The sequence below is a fragment of the Stegodyphus dumicola genome, chromosome 1 (genome assembly GCF_044657685.1).
Source record: "Stegodyphus dumicola isolate Sdum_Otavi_A_Nest chromosome 1, ASM4465768v1".
Taxonomy (NCBI): domain Eukaryota; kingdom Metazoa; phylum Arthropoda; class Arachnida; order Araneae; family Eresidae; genus Stegodyphus; species Stegodyphus dumicola.
This window is the reverse complement of record NC_140768.1, coordinates 75,036,964-75,052,971: the sequence shown is the minus strand read 5'-3', so window position 1 is coordinate 75,052,971 and position 16,008 is coordinate 75,036,964. Positions and strand designations below refer to the sequence as shown.

The 16,008-nt window shown below is 34.3% G+C and overlaps 1 protein-coding gene across 2 annotated transcripts in view; it reads right to left on the bottom strand.

Moving 5' to 3' along the window:
* The window catches only part of Prim2 (DNA primase subunit 2), a 71,405-nt gene that overhangs the window by 20,563 nt on the left and 34,834 nt on the right, over nucleotides 1–16,008 (bottom strand). For both annotated transcript variants that reach the window (XM_035357329.2, XM_035357330.2), the window contains exon 7: nucleotides 14,255–14,392. In XM_035357329.2, coding sequence (XP_035213220.1) covers nucleotides 14,255–14,392 — 138 coding nt within the window. The remainder of the gene's footprint in view (nucleotides 1–14,254; nucleotides 14,393–16,008) is intronic.

Here is a 16,008-nt window from a genome sequence, read left to right as displayed (position 1 = left end):
CTTCATAAATTTAGTAATAAGAAAACCAGCTTTTAAATTGACAATAAACGTAGATAAAATTTTACTGCAGGTGTTCTATTACTTAAACAAATGTGATATACATTGAAAAAATTTTAAAAACCTTCTAGAGGGTTCATGAAAAAATAAGTAAAATGTTAATGCATGTGCACACACAAGGTGGCTGTGTCTCGAGTTAAGCACTAAGGAAAACTAATGAAGCAGTGGGATCTACTTCTAAGTTTTTTCCATGAAGAAACGAAATTAAATTATCAGTTCAAAACTATTGATAAAGACATGAAAGGCCTGTCATGATGAACCTGCTCTAAAGAAAATGAAGTTGAATAAAAAAATCCTACAAAAGAAGAATGAAGAAATATGTTGTTCTGAAAAACAAAAGATTATTAGTCCAAAGGGGCTTTGTTCCTGAATGACTATTATTTTCGTTTTGTGTTGAAAACTTTAAAAGACTGTATCACTTTTCAAACCATTGCCACCAAATACTATCGCCCTGTATATTTGAAGAGATTAAATAATGAAGAATTTACATGTATGTATGTTTCTTGCATTGTGATAAAACAATGGTACCTAGAGCCATTCAATTTTGAATGACATAATACTACTGCAAATATGGGCATCTGAAAGCCCAAATTTGAAATTTGGAATTTATTTTATTATAAATTTCATATTTTGTAAAACTTTAACCAATTTTTGATTAACAAACTCAACGATTCAAAAGCGAGCAATGGCAACACTCTAAGGGGGTGAGGGTGGGACTTTTATCTCCAGCACACAGAACTGTGTACCGGAAATTCTAAAGATATGCTCATTTTAAAATTATTTTGCGACATTGCTGTTGAACTGAATTTTATGGTTTAGGTGCAAAGAACATGATATTTAATATATAATGGCAATACACAAAACATTAAAAAAAAGCCTCTTTGGAAGTAATTTAAAATCTGGAACAGCAAAAAATGTACAATTTTCAAACATATAAGAGTAAAGAAACTGAGATCACTGAGCTGGGTAACAGAGTGGATATATATATTATCAGGGTCATTGTTCCTTCTAACCTTCTTTGGGAACATACAAGGACCTGACTAGGAACAGAGAGCTTACTAAAGCTATGTTCACTAATTGTAGTAAGTAGACAGGATACAGGTGAAGGGTATACAAAACCCTTTATTTTTCTCTATATACAATAACTTCCGTACTTCGGAATACACTGACCCGCCACTTGGGGTCTAACGTAAAAGTATAAAAATAAAACTAAACTCTAATTTAACTTTAGAATAATAAACATGGAAGATTGGCCTTATATTAACAGGAAGTGTATGTAGTACAGATAACTGAGAACACTACAATACATTTAAAAGTTATCAAGAGGATTAAAACCTCTGGCCTGGAAGGCAAACAGCAACTGCGTAACTTCTAAGGTAAGCGGCCTGCTTCGAACTCACTGCTTCCTCTCTCTCGCTTGGCAAAAGGCCACAACTTAAATACTTGGCGTTCGCCAGACAAACTTTGCATAAAAACCTTAACGCTTATAATTCTGGCCGGAAGTAGAAAATAAGAAGTGATAGTAAAGATTTAAAATAAAATAAACGTTAGTAAAACTTAAGATCCTTACATACTTCCCGCCAGAGTTAATTAGTTTGAAACTGAGGTCTAAAACGACCTTGTTGAAAATTTTTAGCTCTAGAATCTAATGCGAGGCCAATCTTTTACAAACATAACTTCGCTAGAAACTAGAAATTTAAAAGAAAGAAATTTGTTACAATAGCAGCTCTCAGGATACAAAAAAATTTTTTTCATCTGTACTGCATCTAAACAGGAGCTTTTATTCAATTCTGGTTCCTTCCAGAGATCTGGAAGGAAAACTAGTTTAATGAAATGTTACACAATGAAATGGCAAGTAACATATACAATTATACTTCTCTTAACATTCTTATTTCATTCATGACTATTTTAATTATCTCTCCCCGTGCTCTCTGACATGTGTTGTAAAAGAACACCAAACACGAATGTGTTTCTTCTGTCTACGTGTGCCACACTTCCTCCTACAATCAAAACACTAACGTGTTAAAATTCAACATAACGAGACCTCTTAACACACCCTAATTTCAACTCTAAACCCTGAGGTACTATTCTAAAAGTGGCTAACTCTAAAGTATAGTGTCAGAGAGCCTAACTACATCATTCAACCTTTAACACATATTCGCTATGATTTAGTCTTTACAGTCACACGAATAACAAATTTTTAACATTACTTTCACTTTTACCATATCACGGTATTTCTTAACATTTAAAATAACAGTTCACATGTATATAAGAACATATCAACATGCCGTTAATTTTACACATTTGAAAACATACATTAGTAGTACATTGTTAACTTCTATTCTTTTCAAAGCAAGTGCCAATTCTTTCTACATTGAAATAATACATTTCAAAAAGTCTTTCAGACTAAAACTTCTTTCTTGCTAGAATGTTTTAAATAAAATTTATACAATAACTTTTTACAATATTTAAGTTTTTACACAATGCTATTATACATCAACTTTAGTTTTACGCGCGAGTAATTGAAAAACATAATACGAAAATCGGTCACAACTCATTTCTCGCCCTTTTGGCAATAAAGGTAGACCTCGCATGAGGTAAAACTTCTTGAAATCTCCCACTCGCAGTAAGAATGAAAGATTAACTTAAGTTTGCAAAGTAACATAAAATTTTACTTATCTTTGTAATATTCGGACATCCTTTTCTGGGCCCAGTCTTTAAAGGTACTGCAGATAGTAGTTTGATTTATCCTCCTTCTTGTACGGGCTCACCCTTCAGTGCTTTCCTCTGGAAGCTTCCTTTTTTCACCAGTTCGGCCACCCTTGCATACCTTCTTTTTCTCCTCTGCTTGTGGTCTTGGCCGTTTGATGGCAGCTGGTCTTGGCGGAACCGGGAAACTTCTGTTGTGTTCCTGCTTGGACCTCGTTGTTGGCCGTTCAAATTTTCCTTGTAACTTTTCCTCCGCCGCTGATGGCCCTTCCGCAGTTCGGCGACTTTTGCTGCGAAGAGTTCTGTCGGATGAGTAGATCTTCCGTTTTAAAGCCGGGTTATAGTTGCCGTCATTTCTCCTGGTTCTCTTCACATATGTCGTCCTTCTCCCTTCTTCATTCTGGGGGTGTTCGTGAACTCTCTTTTCTGGACGGTGGAACGGCTTCTTTTTCTTGCTACCTTCAATTTTTCCGCGGGGAAATTTTCTTTTCCTTGCTCCTGCCTCTTAATGGCTTGCCCTTGTACTTGTCGTTGTTCCATCTCTGGAGCTTGTGCCTGCTGTGTCTGCCGTGCCGGATCCTGCAAAAGATCTGAAAATATTTGCATTTTATTACGATCGAAGTAGGGTTTGATTTGATCAATGTTTGCAGAACAGGTTTCACCATTTCTGGCTTTTAACACTACAACAGCGTGAGTTATTTTTTCTATAACATATGGTCCTTCAAATCGTGGAAAAAATTTGGCAGTTTTATCTTCTGGTGCTGAAGAAAGTGAATGCTTAATTTTTAAAACTTCATCCCCTACTTTATAAGTAACTCCCCGTCATTTCAAATCATAATATAGCTTCTGTTTTCTTTGTGCTACTTCCGTATTCTTTTTTGCTTCTTTTATTAGTTTTTCTATATCACGCATTTTAAATTCTGGGGCTCTTTGTTGCACATAAAATAATTTATCTAACGGTGTTATAATCTTTCTGCCTAGAAATAACTCAGCAGGAGTTTTGACCGTTGTATCATGTTTTGCGGTCCTAAGGGCGAAAGCAAATTCATTGACATAGTTATCCCAGCTTTTATGAAAATTTTTAACATAACTACGGATAATTTTCACTATATTTCTATTGACCCGTTCCGCTATATTTGATTGCGGCCAATACGGGACCATTTTTAAATGACGTATGCCCAGTTTTTGGCACATGTCTTCAAATATATTACTTACAAATTGAGAACCATTATCCGATATAACTTTTAGGGGCGCCCCGTATTTTAAAATATATTTATTTAAAATAGAATCAGTAACTAATTTCGCGGAGGCTCGTTTAAGGGAACAATTTCGGTCCATTTACTAAAATGATCAACCATAACAAGGAGATAGCGACTTTTATTTAACTGACTTTTTGGGAAAGGGCCCAATAAATCGATGCCAATTATTTCATTTGGAAATTCGGATTTAATACTATTTAGAAACCCGGCCGGGCGGAAATTAATATAATTAACGGCTTGACATGTTGGGCAGGACTGGACATACGCCCTTGTTAACTTTTGCAGTTCAGGAAAATAGACTGCCTCGCGTACACGTTGGATAGTTTTTCGAATACCAGCATGAGAAGCTAAAGGGCTGTCATGGAGCTCCTGCAGGATATTTAATCTAAGACTAGCTGGGATAACAGGTCGAAATTCGTTGTTGGAATTCGTAGTCTTTGTATAGAATAATAGACCATCTATTAGTTCGTAATGGGCCGCCCTATTTCTTATCGCCACAATATCTTGGTGGCTAAAATTTTCAGGATCCTTCGAATACTCATAAATGCTTTCAAACTCAGGATCCTTACCCAGTTCGGTTATTACAGTTTCTCGGGAATTTATTGTACACGCTGTAAGCATTGCCATCTTTACGGTATTGCCTTGTTCATCTATTTTAATCCTTGATAGGGCATCTGCTACGATATTTTCCTTTCCAGGGGTATGCTTGATTACCAGATTATATTCTTGCAGCTTGAGTGCCCATCTTATTAACCTTGGGGATAAATTTTTTCCTGAGTACAATCTAGTTACCGCCGCATGATCAGAGTACACTGTTATCGGCGCCTTTCCAAAATAGACTCGGAACTTTTGCACTGCTAACAGAACTGCAAGTGCCTCTCTCTCGGTCACGGAATAGTTTCTTTGTGTTTGATTTAAAGTTCGGCTAAAAAATGCCACGGGCTGCTGATTTTGCGAATACTTTTGTACAGCGATTATTTTTGATTCATCTGTCTCGATCCCTTTTTGAGATATTTTGTAACCTAAATATTTTAATTCAGGGGCTGCAAATTTGCACTTTTCGACATTAACTTTTAGACCGGCCTCATTTAATAAAGAAAACACCTGTCTTAAATCCTGTACATGTTGGTCGAGATTATCACTAGTAATAATGATATCGTCTAAATAGATAAATGTGGACTTTCCAAGAACAGGTCTTAACACAATGTCCATGCATCGCTGAAATGTTGCTGGGGCCCCTGAAAGGCCAAACGGCATACGCAAAAATGCATAAGTGCCAGACTTGGTTATAAAAGCAGTCTTAGGCACGTCCTCAGGCCTCACCCCTATTTGAAAATAACCAGTCGTTAAGTCTAAAGTCGTCATAAATTTAGTTGATTTTATGTTCCTTAAAATTTCTTCTATGATCGGTAACGGATATACCGGATATTTCGTTATGGAATTTAACTTACGGTAATCAATAGCGAATCTCCACCTTTTTGGATGCTCCAAAGGATAGTCATTATTTTTCTTACATAAAACCACCGGGCTAGCATAACTACTTGAGATGGGCGTTATGATATTTTTACGTAGCATATCGGTAATGTGCCATTCTATAATTTTTTCCTTATTCTTATCATACCGGTATGGTTTTTGGCGAACTGGCATTGCATCTCCGGTGTCAATACTATGGTTAGTAACCTGAGTAAATCCTGGAATATCACTAAATAACGAAGCAAATTCACTTACCACTTGTCGGATTCTATCTTGCTCGTCATTAGGCAGGTGGTCAAGTTTTAACATCGGCAGTTCAGCGTTTTCAATACGAACTGGTTTCATTGTCAGCTTAAGGGACGCTTCATTAAAATCCAGCGTAGCTTGGGCTTCTGAAAGAAAATCTATTCCTAAAATTAAATGTGCTTGCAGATTCTTTACTATAAAAAACATCACCTTTATTTGTTCGTCCTTGATACGGATATACAAAGGTACTTTACCTACGCACTTACATTTTTCTCCTTGCGCCGCTAACACTGTCGTATTATCCGCATTATATATGCGGTATTTGCGAAAATACTTCCTAAAAAACTTTTCTGCCACACAGGAACACTGCGCGCCGGTATCCAGGAGTGCGGTGGCTGGGATATTATTCACCAAGACTTCAATCTTCGGAAAAGTCAAATTTCTCACCATTACTGTATTTAACTTGTAGAAAGAGGGGTTTTCGTGGCCTTCGGATTTCCGCACCCTCTCGTCAGCAGAAATCCGTTTAAATTATTTTTCATTTCCGTTCTTTCCTTCTTTTTCCCCTGGCCTTGAGACTTTTTTCCTAGGTTGCTATTGAACTGTCGACGTTCGCCGGCTGTTTTTGAATGCTCGGGTTTCCTTACCCACTGATTCGCTTTTTCTCCGTAGCCGTATGCTTGAGTTTGCTGTAGTCTTGGCGTATCAAATTCGTTTCGCTGTTGATATTGGCGTCTTCTTTCGACGTCCGCCGTTCTTCTACTTTCAAACTGGATTGCTAGCTCAAATAACTTTTCCAGTGTAGTCGGATTTCTTAATTCAATAAAGTCTTGCACTTGGGGCAGTAACCTCGGCAAAATCACTTGAATTATTTCAGGATCCGGACGGTTTCCATACAAGAGCTTGAAAATGTGAATTTTTCTTAAAATAAAGCTCGAGAGGTTTTCGATTCTTTGTTGATATATACTGAAAAGTTCCGTTTCTAATTTCGCACGATCCCTTACAACAGAGAAGGCTTTTAGTAGGGCAGTCTTGAAATTTTCGTAAGTATAGGTGGGACTTCCTGCTTGACCCAAGAGACTTCTGCCTATACATTTGAACCAGTTAAGCGCTTGGCCCCTCAAAGCACTGGTAGCTAAGGTAACTTTTTGAAGCTCGTGCACGGGGTAGAGCATGAAGTGGTCCTCCAATTTTTCCAAAAAACTGGTTACCGGTGAGTTTCCGTTAAATGTTGCTCCTGGTTTCATCGAAGCGTGCATGGTCTGGACGATGTAACCAAATTCTTCCAGGGCGGCAGCTGGCATTTGATTCTGAGCCGTTTCTGCAGGCAGCACAGGTTCTTCTTGAAACTCAGCCATGGTTATTCTTCTTCGTTGGTCACCACTATCAGGGTCATTGTTCCTTCTAACCTTCTTCGGGAACATACAAGGACCTGACTAGGCACAGAGAGCTTACTAAAGCTATGTTCACTAATTGTAGTAAGTAGACAGGATACAGGCGAAGGATATACAAAACCCTTTATTTTTCTCTATATACAATAACTTCTGTACTTCGGAATACACTGACCCGCCACTTGGGGTCTAACGTAAAAGTATAAAAATAAAACTAAACTCTAATTTAACTTTAGAATAATAAACGTGGAAGATTGGCCTTATATTAACAGGAAGTGTATGTAGTACAGATAACTGAGAACACTACAATACGTTTAAAAGTTATCAAGAGGATTAAAACCTCTGGCCTGGAAGGCAAACAGCAACTGCGTAACTTCTAAGGTAAGCGGCCTGCTTCGAACTCACTGCTTCCTCTCTCTCGCTTGGCAAAAGGCCACAACTTAAATACTTGGCGTTCGCCAGACAAACTTTGCATAAAAACCTTAACGCTTATAATTCTGGCCGGAAGTAGAAAATAAGAAGTGATAGTAAAGATTTAAAATAAAATAAACGTTAGTAAAACTTAAGATCCTTACAATATAAATAAATTTATATACGTTTGGTGCGGCTGATTGCAACCAAAATACGAAGTGCACATCTGCATGTTATAGCAGTCCTATATACAAAATTTCAATGTTCTGAGGCTACTCGTTTTTGAGTTATGCGAGATACGTATGTACATATGTTCGTACATACGCCACGAAAAATTCTCTTCAGAATTTTCATTTTAAAGCAGTTTTATTTTTTTGGGGGGGAGGAAAATATTCTTTTATTCTGTCCTTATGTACAGATATCAAGCAAAAACATCATTAAATTTCATTCGATAGCGGTCAAAATGGGTATTTTCGTTGAAATATGTTGCCTGAAACTTTTCGTGATTAGAATACTTCCTTTTAACTTTGTAAGTAAGGAAGTAAAAATATATGGTAGAGTGATAGGTATTTTACCTTGTACAGATTCCACTGGACTCAGTATTTGCAATATGATATCAACTTTTTAGAAAGCATGGACATTGATATCAGAAAATGCATCGGCAATTCTACAGAAGGTGTGTTAAATATACCCAGGGCTTACAATGATTTTACTGAATGGTTGACTGAAAACGCACTTCAGCAAATTCATGTTTGGTGTTAGTGCTATGCTCTAAATTTAGTACTGGTCGATTCTATGAATAGCGTTTTACAAGGAACGTTTCTTTTTTTCCCTAATAAATGAGTGGCAAATTCTTTAAAGAACACTGTTAAAGAATTTATGTGTGGAAAGGAATCAATAACAAAACCAAATCTAAGAAGCTTCATCTCATCAGTGAAACTAGATGGAGTTCGAAAATACAATACATACGATAAATATCATTCTGTTATTTGCTTTGCTTCCTGGTATAAAAATTTTAATGAACAGCACCATATTTGTTATCTTCTTATGAATCTGTACTTCAATCTAATTTTTTGAAACGTCGATATTTGCATCTTTATATCAGAATCTATCTCATATTCAGGTCCAGTTCTGTTAAGTGCACAGTGCGTGCATGCAAAAAGGCCACCAGATGCCTAGTTCGACCTATAGTGTATTTTAAGGAATAAAATCCAAACACTTGGTTATGTATAAATTTGGTGTTTCTATGCTGTTGGTATATATAGGGTTACCCAGGCGGTATAATGGTTAATGACGCTGAATGCCGTAGTGAAGGGTCTGGGTTCGAATCCCGAAGAAGGCGTAGCTATTGGTAAACTTATAATATCTTCACATTATAAGCCACCATGTGCATGGATCTTTGTCAGCTTATAATGTGAAGCTATTATAAATTTACAGTCATCCATGCTTTCGCTTGAACCAAGCGAGCACTCAAAATACAAGGGCAGTCGAAATTCTGTCGGGAAGCTGATAGTAGAGGATTAAAAGTTGGGAGACCCTCGGAACACCCGCAGGGCCATCTTCCATTAAAAACTGAGATGCAGCTTACTAGTTAACAAGACTAAGCAATACACAATGTACTTTCAGGAATGCACGGGTGCTTACCAATTAACTTAACCTACAACTGCCTTTTCCAGTTGGGATGTTATGAATGAAACTTCTATATGATAGAATGTGCGGAAAGTTTTTTTTCCATAAAATTAAAGAGTGTTTTTAATAGTCCTCAAATAACATTAAAAATGATTATTAACGGAAACATAGTGAGATATACCTAAATTTATTTACAACCTCTCCTGCATTCCCGAAAATTCTTATAAATGCTTTGCACTCAAAAGTATTGTTCTCAAAAGTATATAGTGGTGGACTGTCGCTAATAGCACGATAAACGTTATGAACTGGAAACCCTGCAAAGGTGTTAATTGTGTAACTCACTTATTCTTTACTCTTACCTTTTTCTCACTCCTTCAGGAAAGGACAGTGATATGACACTCTCTATTATATAACTCCCTTTTTCAATATGTATTTTAATACTAACGAATCTTAATCTATTTTCGTGTATTAATAAAAATGTGTTTCACTTACAATTTTTGTCTACAACCTTTTTTGGATTACAACTTAATTAGCTGTCTTCTCACTTGAAACTGCGCTGGATACAAGGTAGGAGGAATCATTTTGCTCTCTACTTTTATTAATTTGTTGTGAAATTCCGAGGCTATAAACATGTTTTATAACAAGTATTGCTTTCAGTGATACACAAAATGCACAGATATGGCAAATGGCAAAATATATTCTGGACAAAATATCAACTTTTAGAATAATTTTGTCTGCTCACGAATATTTGAAAATGTTTCAGTATACTGAGCTAGTAGCGAAATATGTGCAGACTAAAGGATGAGATTACATACTACCATATAATATGGTTAGGGAGGCTACAAGCTCTTTAAAAGCCATTTCTAAAAACTTTAATTTAATATTTAACACATCAAAATTGCTTGAAATGGATTGTAATAATAAACTAGAAAGGCTGATATAATTATAAAAGAAGACTACAAGCTAGAAGATGCTGAAAAGTGAAGCAAATGGATGACAAAGAATCATCATACTATAATTTCAATTGCTCTGTCAAGCAATTCGAAAGTTAATATATCTTTATATATTAAATTATATAAAGATATATTATCTTTCGAAATAAATATAACTTTCGAAAGTTAATATAATATTTGTCTTTAATTTTATAATGGATAACATAATTTCATCAATGGAAAGTAGGTTTAAAGGGCATAGGAAGTTGTATGAAGATATATCTCTTCTCGATGGCAAAATCTTTTCAGAGCCATTGTCGCCAACCTCTTTCGACTAGTTATCTATATTATTAGGGCACTATGCAGGTGAAACAATTGATAATCTTAAGGATGAATATCAGGAGCTAATAAGTAAATGGGAAATATTAAAATTTTGAATTGAAAATCATTATTTTGAAACTGATATCAAGTCAAGCACTCTTTCCTTCTGACTGACTCTTCCTTCTTACTTCTGAGAATATCTCTTAATTAGCATTCATCCAAAGTTAAATGCAATTTTTACAAAAAATTGTGTGTCTTGTGTGTATATAAATTACTCTTGAAATATAATTTATATAGTAACGTGTACACCAATGTCTTTTTTGCTTATAAATTTGTATTCACCCTATCTATAATGCAAGTTGAATACGAAACAGCTTTTTCAAAATTAAAAATTGTAAAAATTAGATTAAAGAGTACTATGAAGCAAACTAATTTGTAGTTATTGCTATTGATGACCATAAAGAAGGATATTTTGAGTAAAGCAAAAATTGAAGATACAGTAGGGGAAATATTTGCCCAGGTGCCTGGAATTAAAAAATATTTAAATAACTAATTATAAATCAACTGCTGTTTTGTTTATATAATTATTCACTGTTATTTATTTTTCGTAGTTTGTACGTATATATGTATGAATGAGGTGTTACTTTCCTGCAAAGATATATTTTTATTTTATAAAAGTATTTTTTATGTTGATGATTATGATAATGATAACTTATATGTATAAGACATTTCATATGAGGCCTTAGGGCCAGAGTATTTTTTCCAGGACCGATTCCTTTGGCCAATCTGCCACTTGTTTCATTGAATGTTTTCTACTGTGATTGGACACCTCTACCATTTCAACAACATGCATATTTCAAATGGTAAGGATACCTTGTCTTTCCATTCACAAACAGTAACAGGACCATTTTGCTGCCAAAAAAACCTTTACATTTTTCAGTTTGTGATTTCCCACATCTGAGGAATTCCTCTTTCTGTTATTTTGTAGAGTTCTGCTCACATACATTTTTTGTGCAGTTAGTAATTTCATAAAGGCAACAGAATTAGAAAAATTATCCATGTATACTCCATACCCCTTATTAATGTAGTCCTCAAGTTAGTGTAAGACAACATCAGTAAAGTGACCTAAATTGTTGAAATTCCTTACATTTTCTGCTGTAAACATTTATTTTCATAACAACACCATTGGCTTCAACTTAGCTCATGCTGCTTGACACTGTATTTGTGCATTTTATTCTTTATGTACTGCCGGAAATGCAATCTTCCACGAGACAACATCATTGATTCATTGATACAAATATTTTTATTTGGCAAATAATATCCTTGAAATGATTTAGAACAGGTCCATGTTAATCTGTCGGGAGATGGTACTGAGTTCTCAATGAAGTGCAAATACTACAATAACAATTGAAATCTATTTTGACTCGTACATGATCACCAAAACATTACATTATGCATTTTGTTTCTACTCCAGTAGTGTTCCATTCAAGGAAAAGAACAAGGGCCCATTTATAATAGAAATAAAAAAAAATCAACTTTAATTTTTGCAGAGCTAACGTCTTTTTACTGTAACAATCTCACAGATTTGTTTCCTTTGATTATGGTCCACCAGCAGCCGAGCGGTAAAGACACTGAACACTGGTAGTTCGGTCCGAGGTTCGAATCCCGCGAACGGGCTGGCTGCATGGGCGTTTTTGTGATTTTCCCCATGTGTAACATGTATACAAGCCAGTTTCCCTTAGAAAGTCCTCCACGAAGGCATCCCTCCCTTTAGGCAAATAGCCCTCATGTGCTTTGCCATAATTGAATAATCCAATCCTTTGATTATATTTTCCAATTTCTTGTATAGCATATAAATTTATTTGTTTGACCAGTAATGCAAGAAATTCATGAAAAAGCAATATGTCTACCAGCATTTGGACTGCAAGATTTGTTGTATCCAACTTCAAACCAACATTTTCTTGGAAAATAAATAGTTCAGGAATTTGGTGATTTCCTGTTCACAAGTTATCATTTGCATTTGGAGTGGTTTCTTGGGAAGCACCGTGATTGTCTTCATGTTCGAGAATCATCCCATCTTCAGGTTCAGAGATGACTTCATCATCACTGTTCCCACTTGAATTCTCAGAAGGTACATAATCGCTATTGTCATTATCATCATCATTGACAATCTCATCAAATTCCAGATCACTTAGAATATTAAAGTAGAACTCAATTTCTTTTACAGTCAGTGGTCTTTTCCTATCCATATTGAGGCATTTATAACTTGATTATAAAATAACACACACAAGAAAGACACAAATGTGATGTGCTTGGCCCTATATCTCTATTATTACTAACGAATTTATACACAGTTTCTGATTGTGAAAGGTTGAATTATTTCTACACATGAATTATCTTGTACTTGGCTTTTGCGAAAAAATTTCTGTTAATACGTCAACTACAACATAAAAACTGGCTTATTAGACTGGATTCATGAAAAGTTCTATGGCACTCAATGTATTAATGACATCATAATAACATTACTATATTTGAAAATTTTGAGAAAAAATTTGCCAATCGCTTATATGTTGCAGAGCTGAAACATTTAAATTTGGTAAAATGGTATATAATCACCAAACCTAATGAAACAATATAAGAATACAGAAAGAATGAAATACTGCCATAGTTCTAGCCTCTTCCTGGGAAAAAAGTAGGTTTTGACACAGCGAAAAATACCAATCCCAAATTTAATGATTAATCACAGGATTACAGTTCTTCACCATATAATCTGATAGTAGCCCAAAGTTTAATTAAAATATGTTCCAAAATTAAATTTAGTGACAAATTACCATGATAAAATGTTTTCTGTTATGTTTACAAAAATAACATAATTAAAAATAAACTTTACAAAAAATAACATTAATTATTAAAAAAAGTATGCAAAAAACCAAAAAGCTACAGCAATTTTTGTAAAAGAAAAGTAACTGGACAGAATACAAATCATTGATATAAAATATGAATATATAATTGGTATTCAACAGTGGTATATCAAGTGGATTTTGAAAACTGCTATTATCCCATTACATTAAGAATACTTTATATATTAACCTATACCTTTGATTTCCTTAACCCTCTGAGCGTTATGGCCAGCTTTATCCAGTCATGAGATTTTTTGTCATTTGTTATATATTAGCTTATAATTTATGATATTTTGCTTTCTTACTTTCTTTAATAATATAAATATCATCTTAAATAAATGTAAGTTTATGAAAATAGAGCCTAAAGTAAGTAAATATACAAATTTAGCTAATGAAGTGTCTTTGAATACAGGTCTTCATGACAGATCCAAAAACCCGTGCCGCTCAGAGGATTAAGCAGAAACTTAATAACAATCATACTTATTTTATCATTAACAATAACTTTTAAATGAAGATTTGATTAGTTTTTTAACCTATAACTATAGTCCTATTAGTTAATTAATAACTATAATCTATAATTAAAGCAAAGTAACTAATAGGACTTTAATTATATTTGTAATCTATAATTAAAGTCCTATTAGTTACTTTGCTTTATATGCTTTTTCTTTGATCAAAATGGTCAAGTCTACATTTTCAGAATATATAAAATCTTTCAGAACACAGCATGCAGTTAACTGTTCTTATGCTTTTTGCTTGGATTAATATATCAATTTGCAACACAATATATACAAGATCTATAAACATGTACTACTATAAACAAGTTGAATATTGGTTATTAAAAAATACAAATCTATAACAGAATATAAAATATCAGTTTAAACAATTGTTTTAAAAATAAAATTACAATGATAAATAACTGAACTCACAGCTAAAGAATGAGAAAGATGTGCTCTATATGCAGATGCAATAGTTATGACCATATCATCTTCAGGAATATATGCAAACCCCTTTTTCAAAAACACTTTTTTGTTTTTAATCAAGTCTAGAACTTCAACAAATGGAACCTATGAAAAAAAAATTTGCCATATTAGAAAAGAAAAAAAAATTAGCAGAAACATAAATAAAGCATTCTTAAAATGCAGTACCTTTATTAGCTTGTTTGTATCATCAGCACATCTATCTATCCAGATATTATCACCATATACAGAACAAAGTCTGAAATCCGGACGCCCATTATCCAGAATGATCTAAAATCCGGACCTCAAAACCACCAACTACATTTTTCTGGTAGGCTTTATGCATGTGCATTTGATTTTCCCCTCCGCGCATAACAAAACATCTGGAGAGTTCCAATTCTTACCACACTAAATAAAATACCTTGTTATTGAAGAAACAATCATTTTAGCATAAAATTGAACGATCAGTAATTTGGCTCCATTGCTGTGTGTCTCAAACTGAAACATTCCATGTAGATGCATCGTTGATCTGACGCCAACCTGGTGAATCATTATTTATTATACTTTCCTTTCATCACTGCATGTTTATCAAAACATGACAACTTGAGTAATGACTTATGTAGCGATGCCTAAATAACTTTTTTATGTTAGTAATTGAACAATAAAGGAGTATGGTAAGCTTTTATGCTGACATTACGCTTGGCGATGATTACAGATTTAAGGTAAATGTGCTAAAAAATGTTGACGAGGAAAAACTTACCCAAAATTTCTTTCCATATGCTAAAAATAGACTTTGTTGATGATACCCATAGATCTAAAGGGTATCAAAATTTACAAAAAAAAAAAAAAAAAAAGCTTAATATTTATTTATTTACTTTATTAAAAATTTCTTTTAACGCACGCATGCATAAAGCATACATTACGCATAGTTGAAATTAGAAAATTGAAACCAGAAAACTATTTGATATGTATTTGTGATATTTATAATGATGAGGAAATTGATTTAAATCATATCGAGGAGATTTATTTAAATCATATCGAGGAAATTGATTTAAATCATATCGGAGTACATCGAGATGAAACACTACATTTAGTAACGAATTATAAGCCAAATAAAATAAAAACATCTGCCATGACGATGAGGATAGTGCTGACAGATCAGCTTCCAGTTCATTGTGCACGGCAACATCTATTTGATATGTATTTGTGATATTTATAATGATGAGGAAATTGATTTAAATCATATTGAGGAAATTGATTTAAATCATATCGGAGTACATCAAGATGAAACATTACATTTAGTAACGAATTATAAGCCAAATAAAATAAAAACATCTGCCCTGAAGATGAGGATAGTGCTGACAGATCAACTTCCAGTTCACTGTGCGCGGCAACGTCCCCCCCCCTTGCATAGCAGCGTGAAATTGATAAACAGATTTCAGAATGGTTAGAGAAACAAATCACCTCTCTGTCACTTTCTTCATGCCTTTATCCATTTTTTGCAGCAATTCTACTTTTTATTTGATGGACACTGAAACATGCTTTTGCTTTGTAGATCCTTTGGCAGCTCCAGAATCGGAAACACTTTTGGACATAATCGAAAGATCAAGCTCACTTTTTATAAAATTGCTCTAACAGTCTGCAAAAAATAATAAGCCGGATCCAATTAGAAGATTAAGGAACAATGCAATCTGCAACATTAACTGAAATAGATAATTAGATAA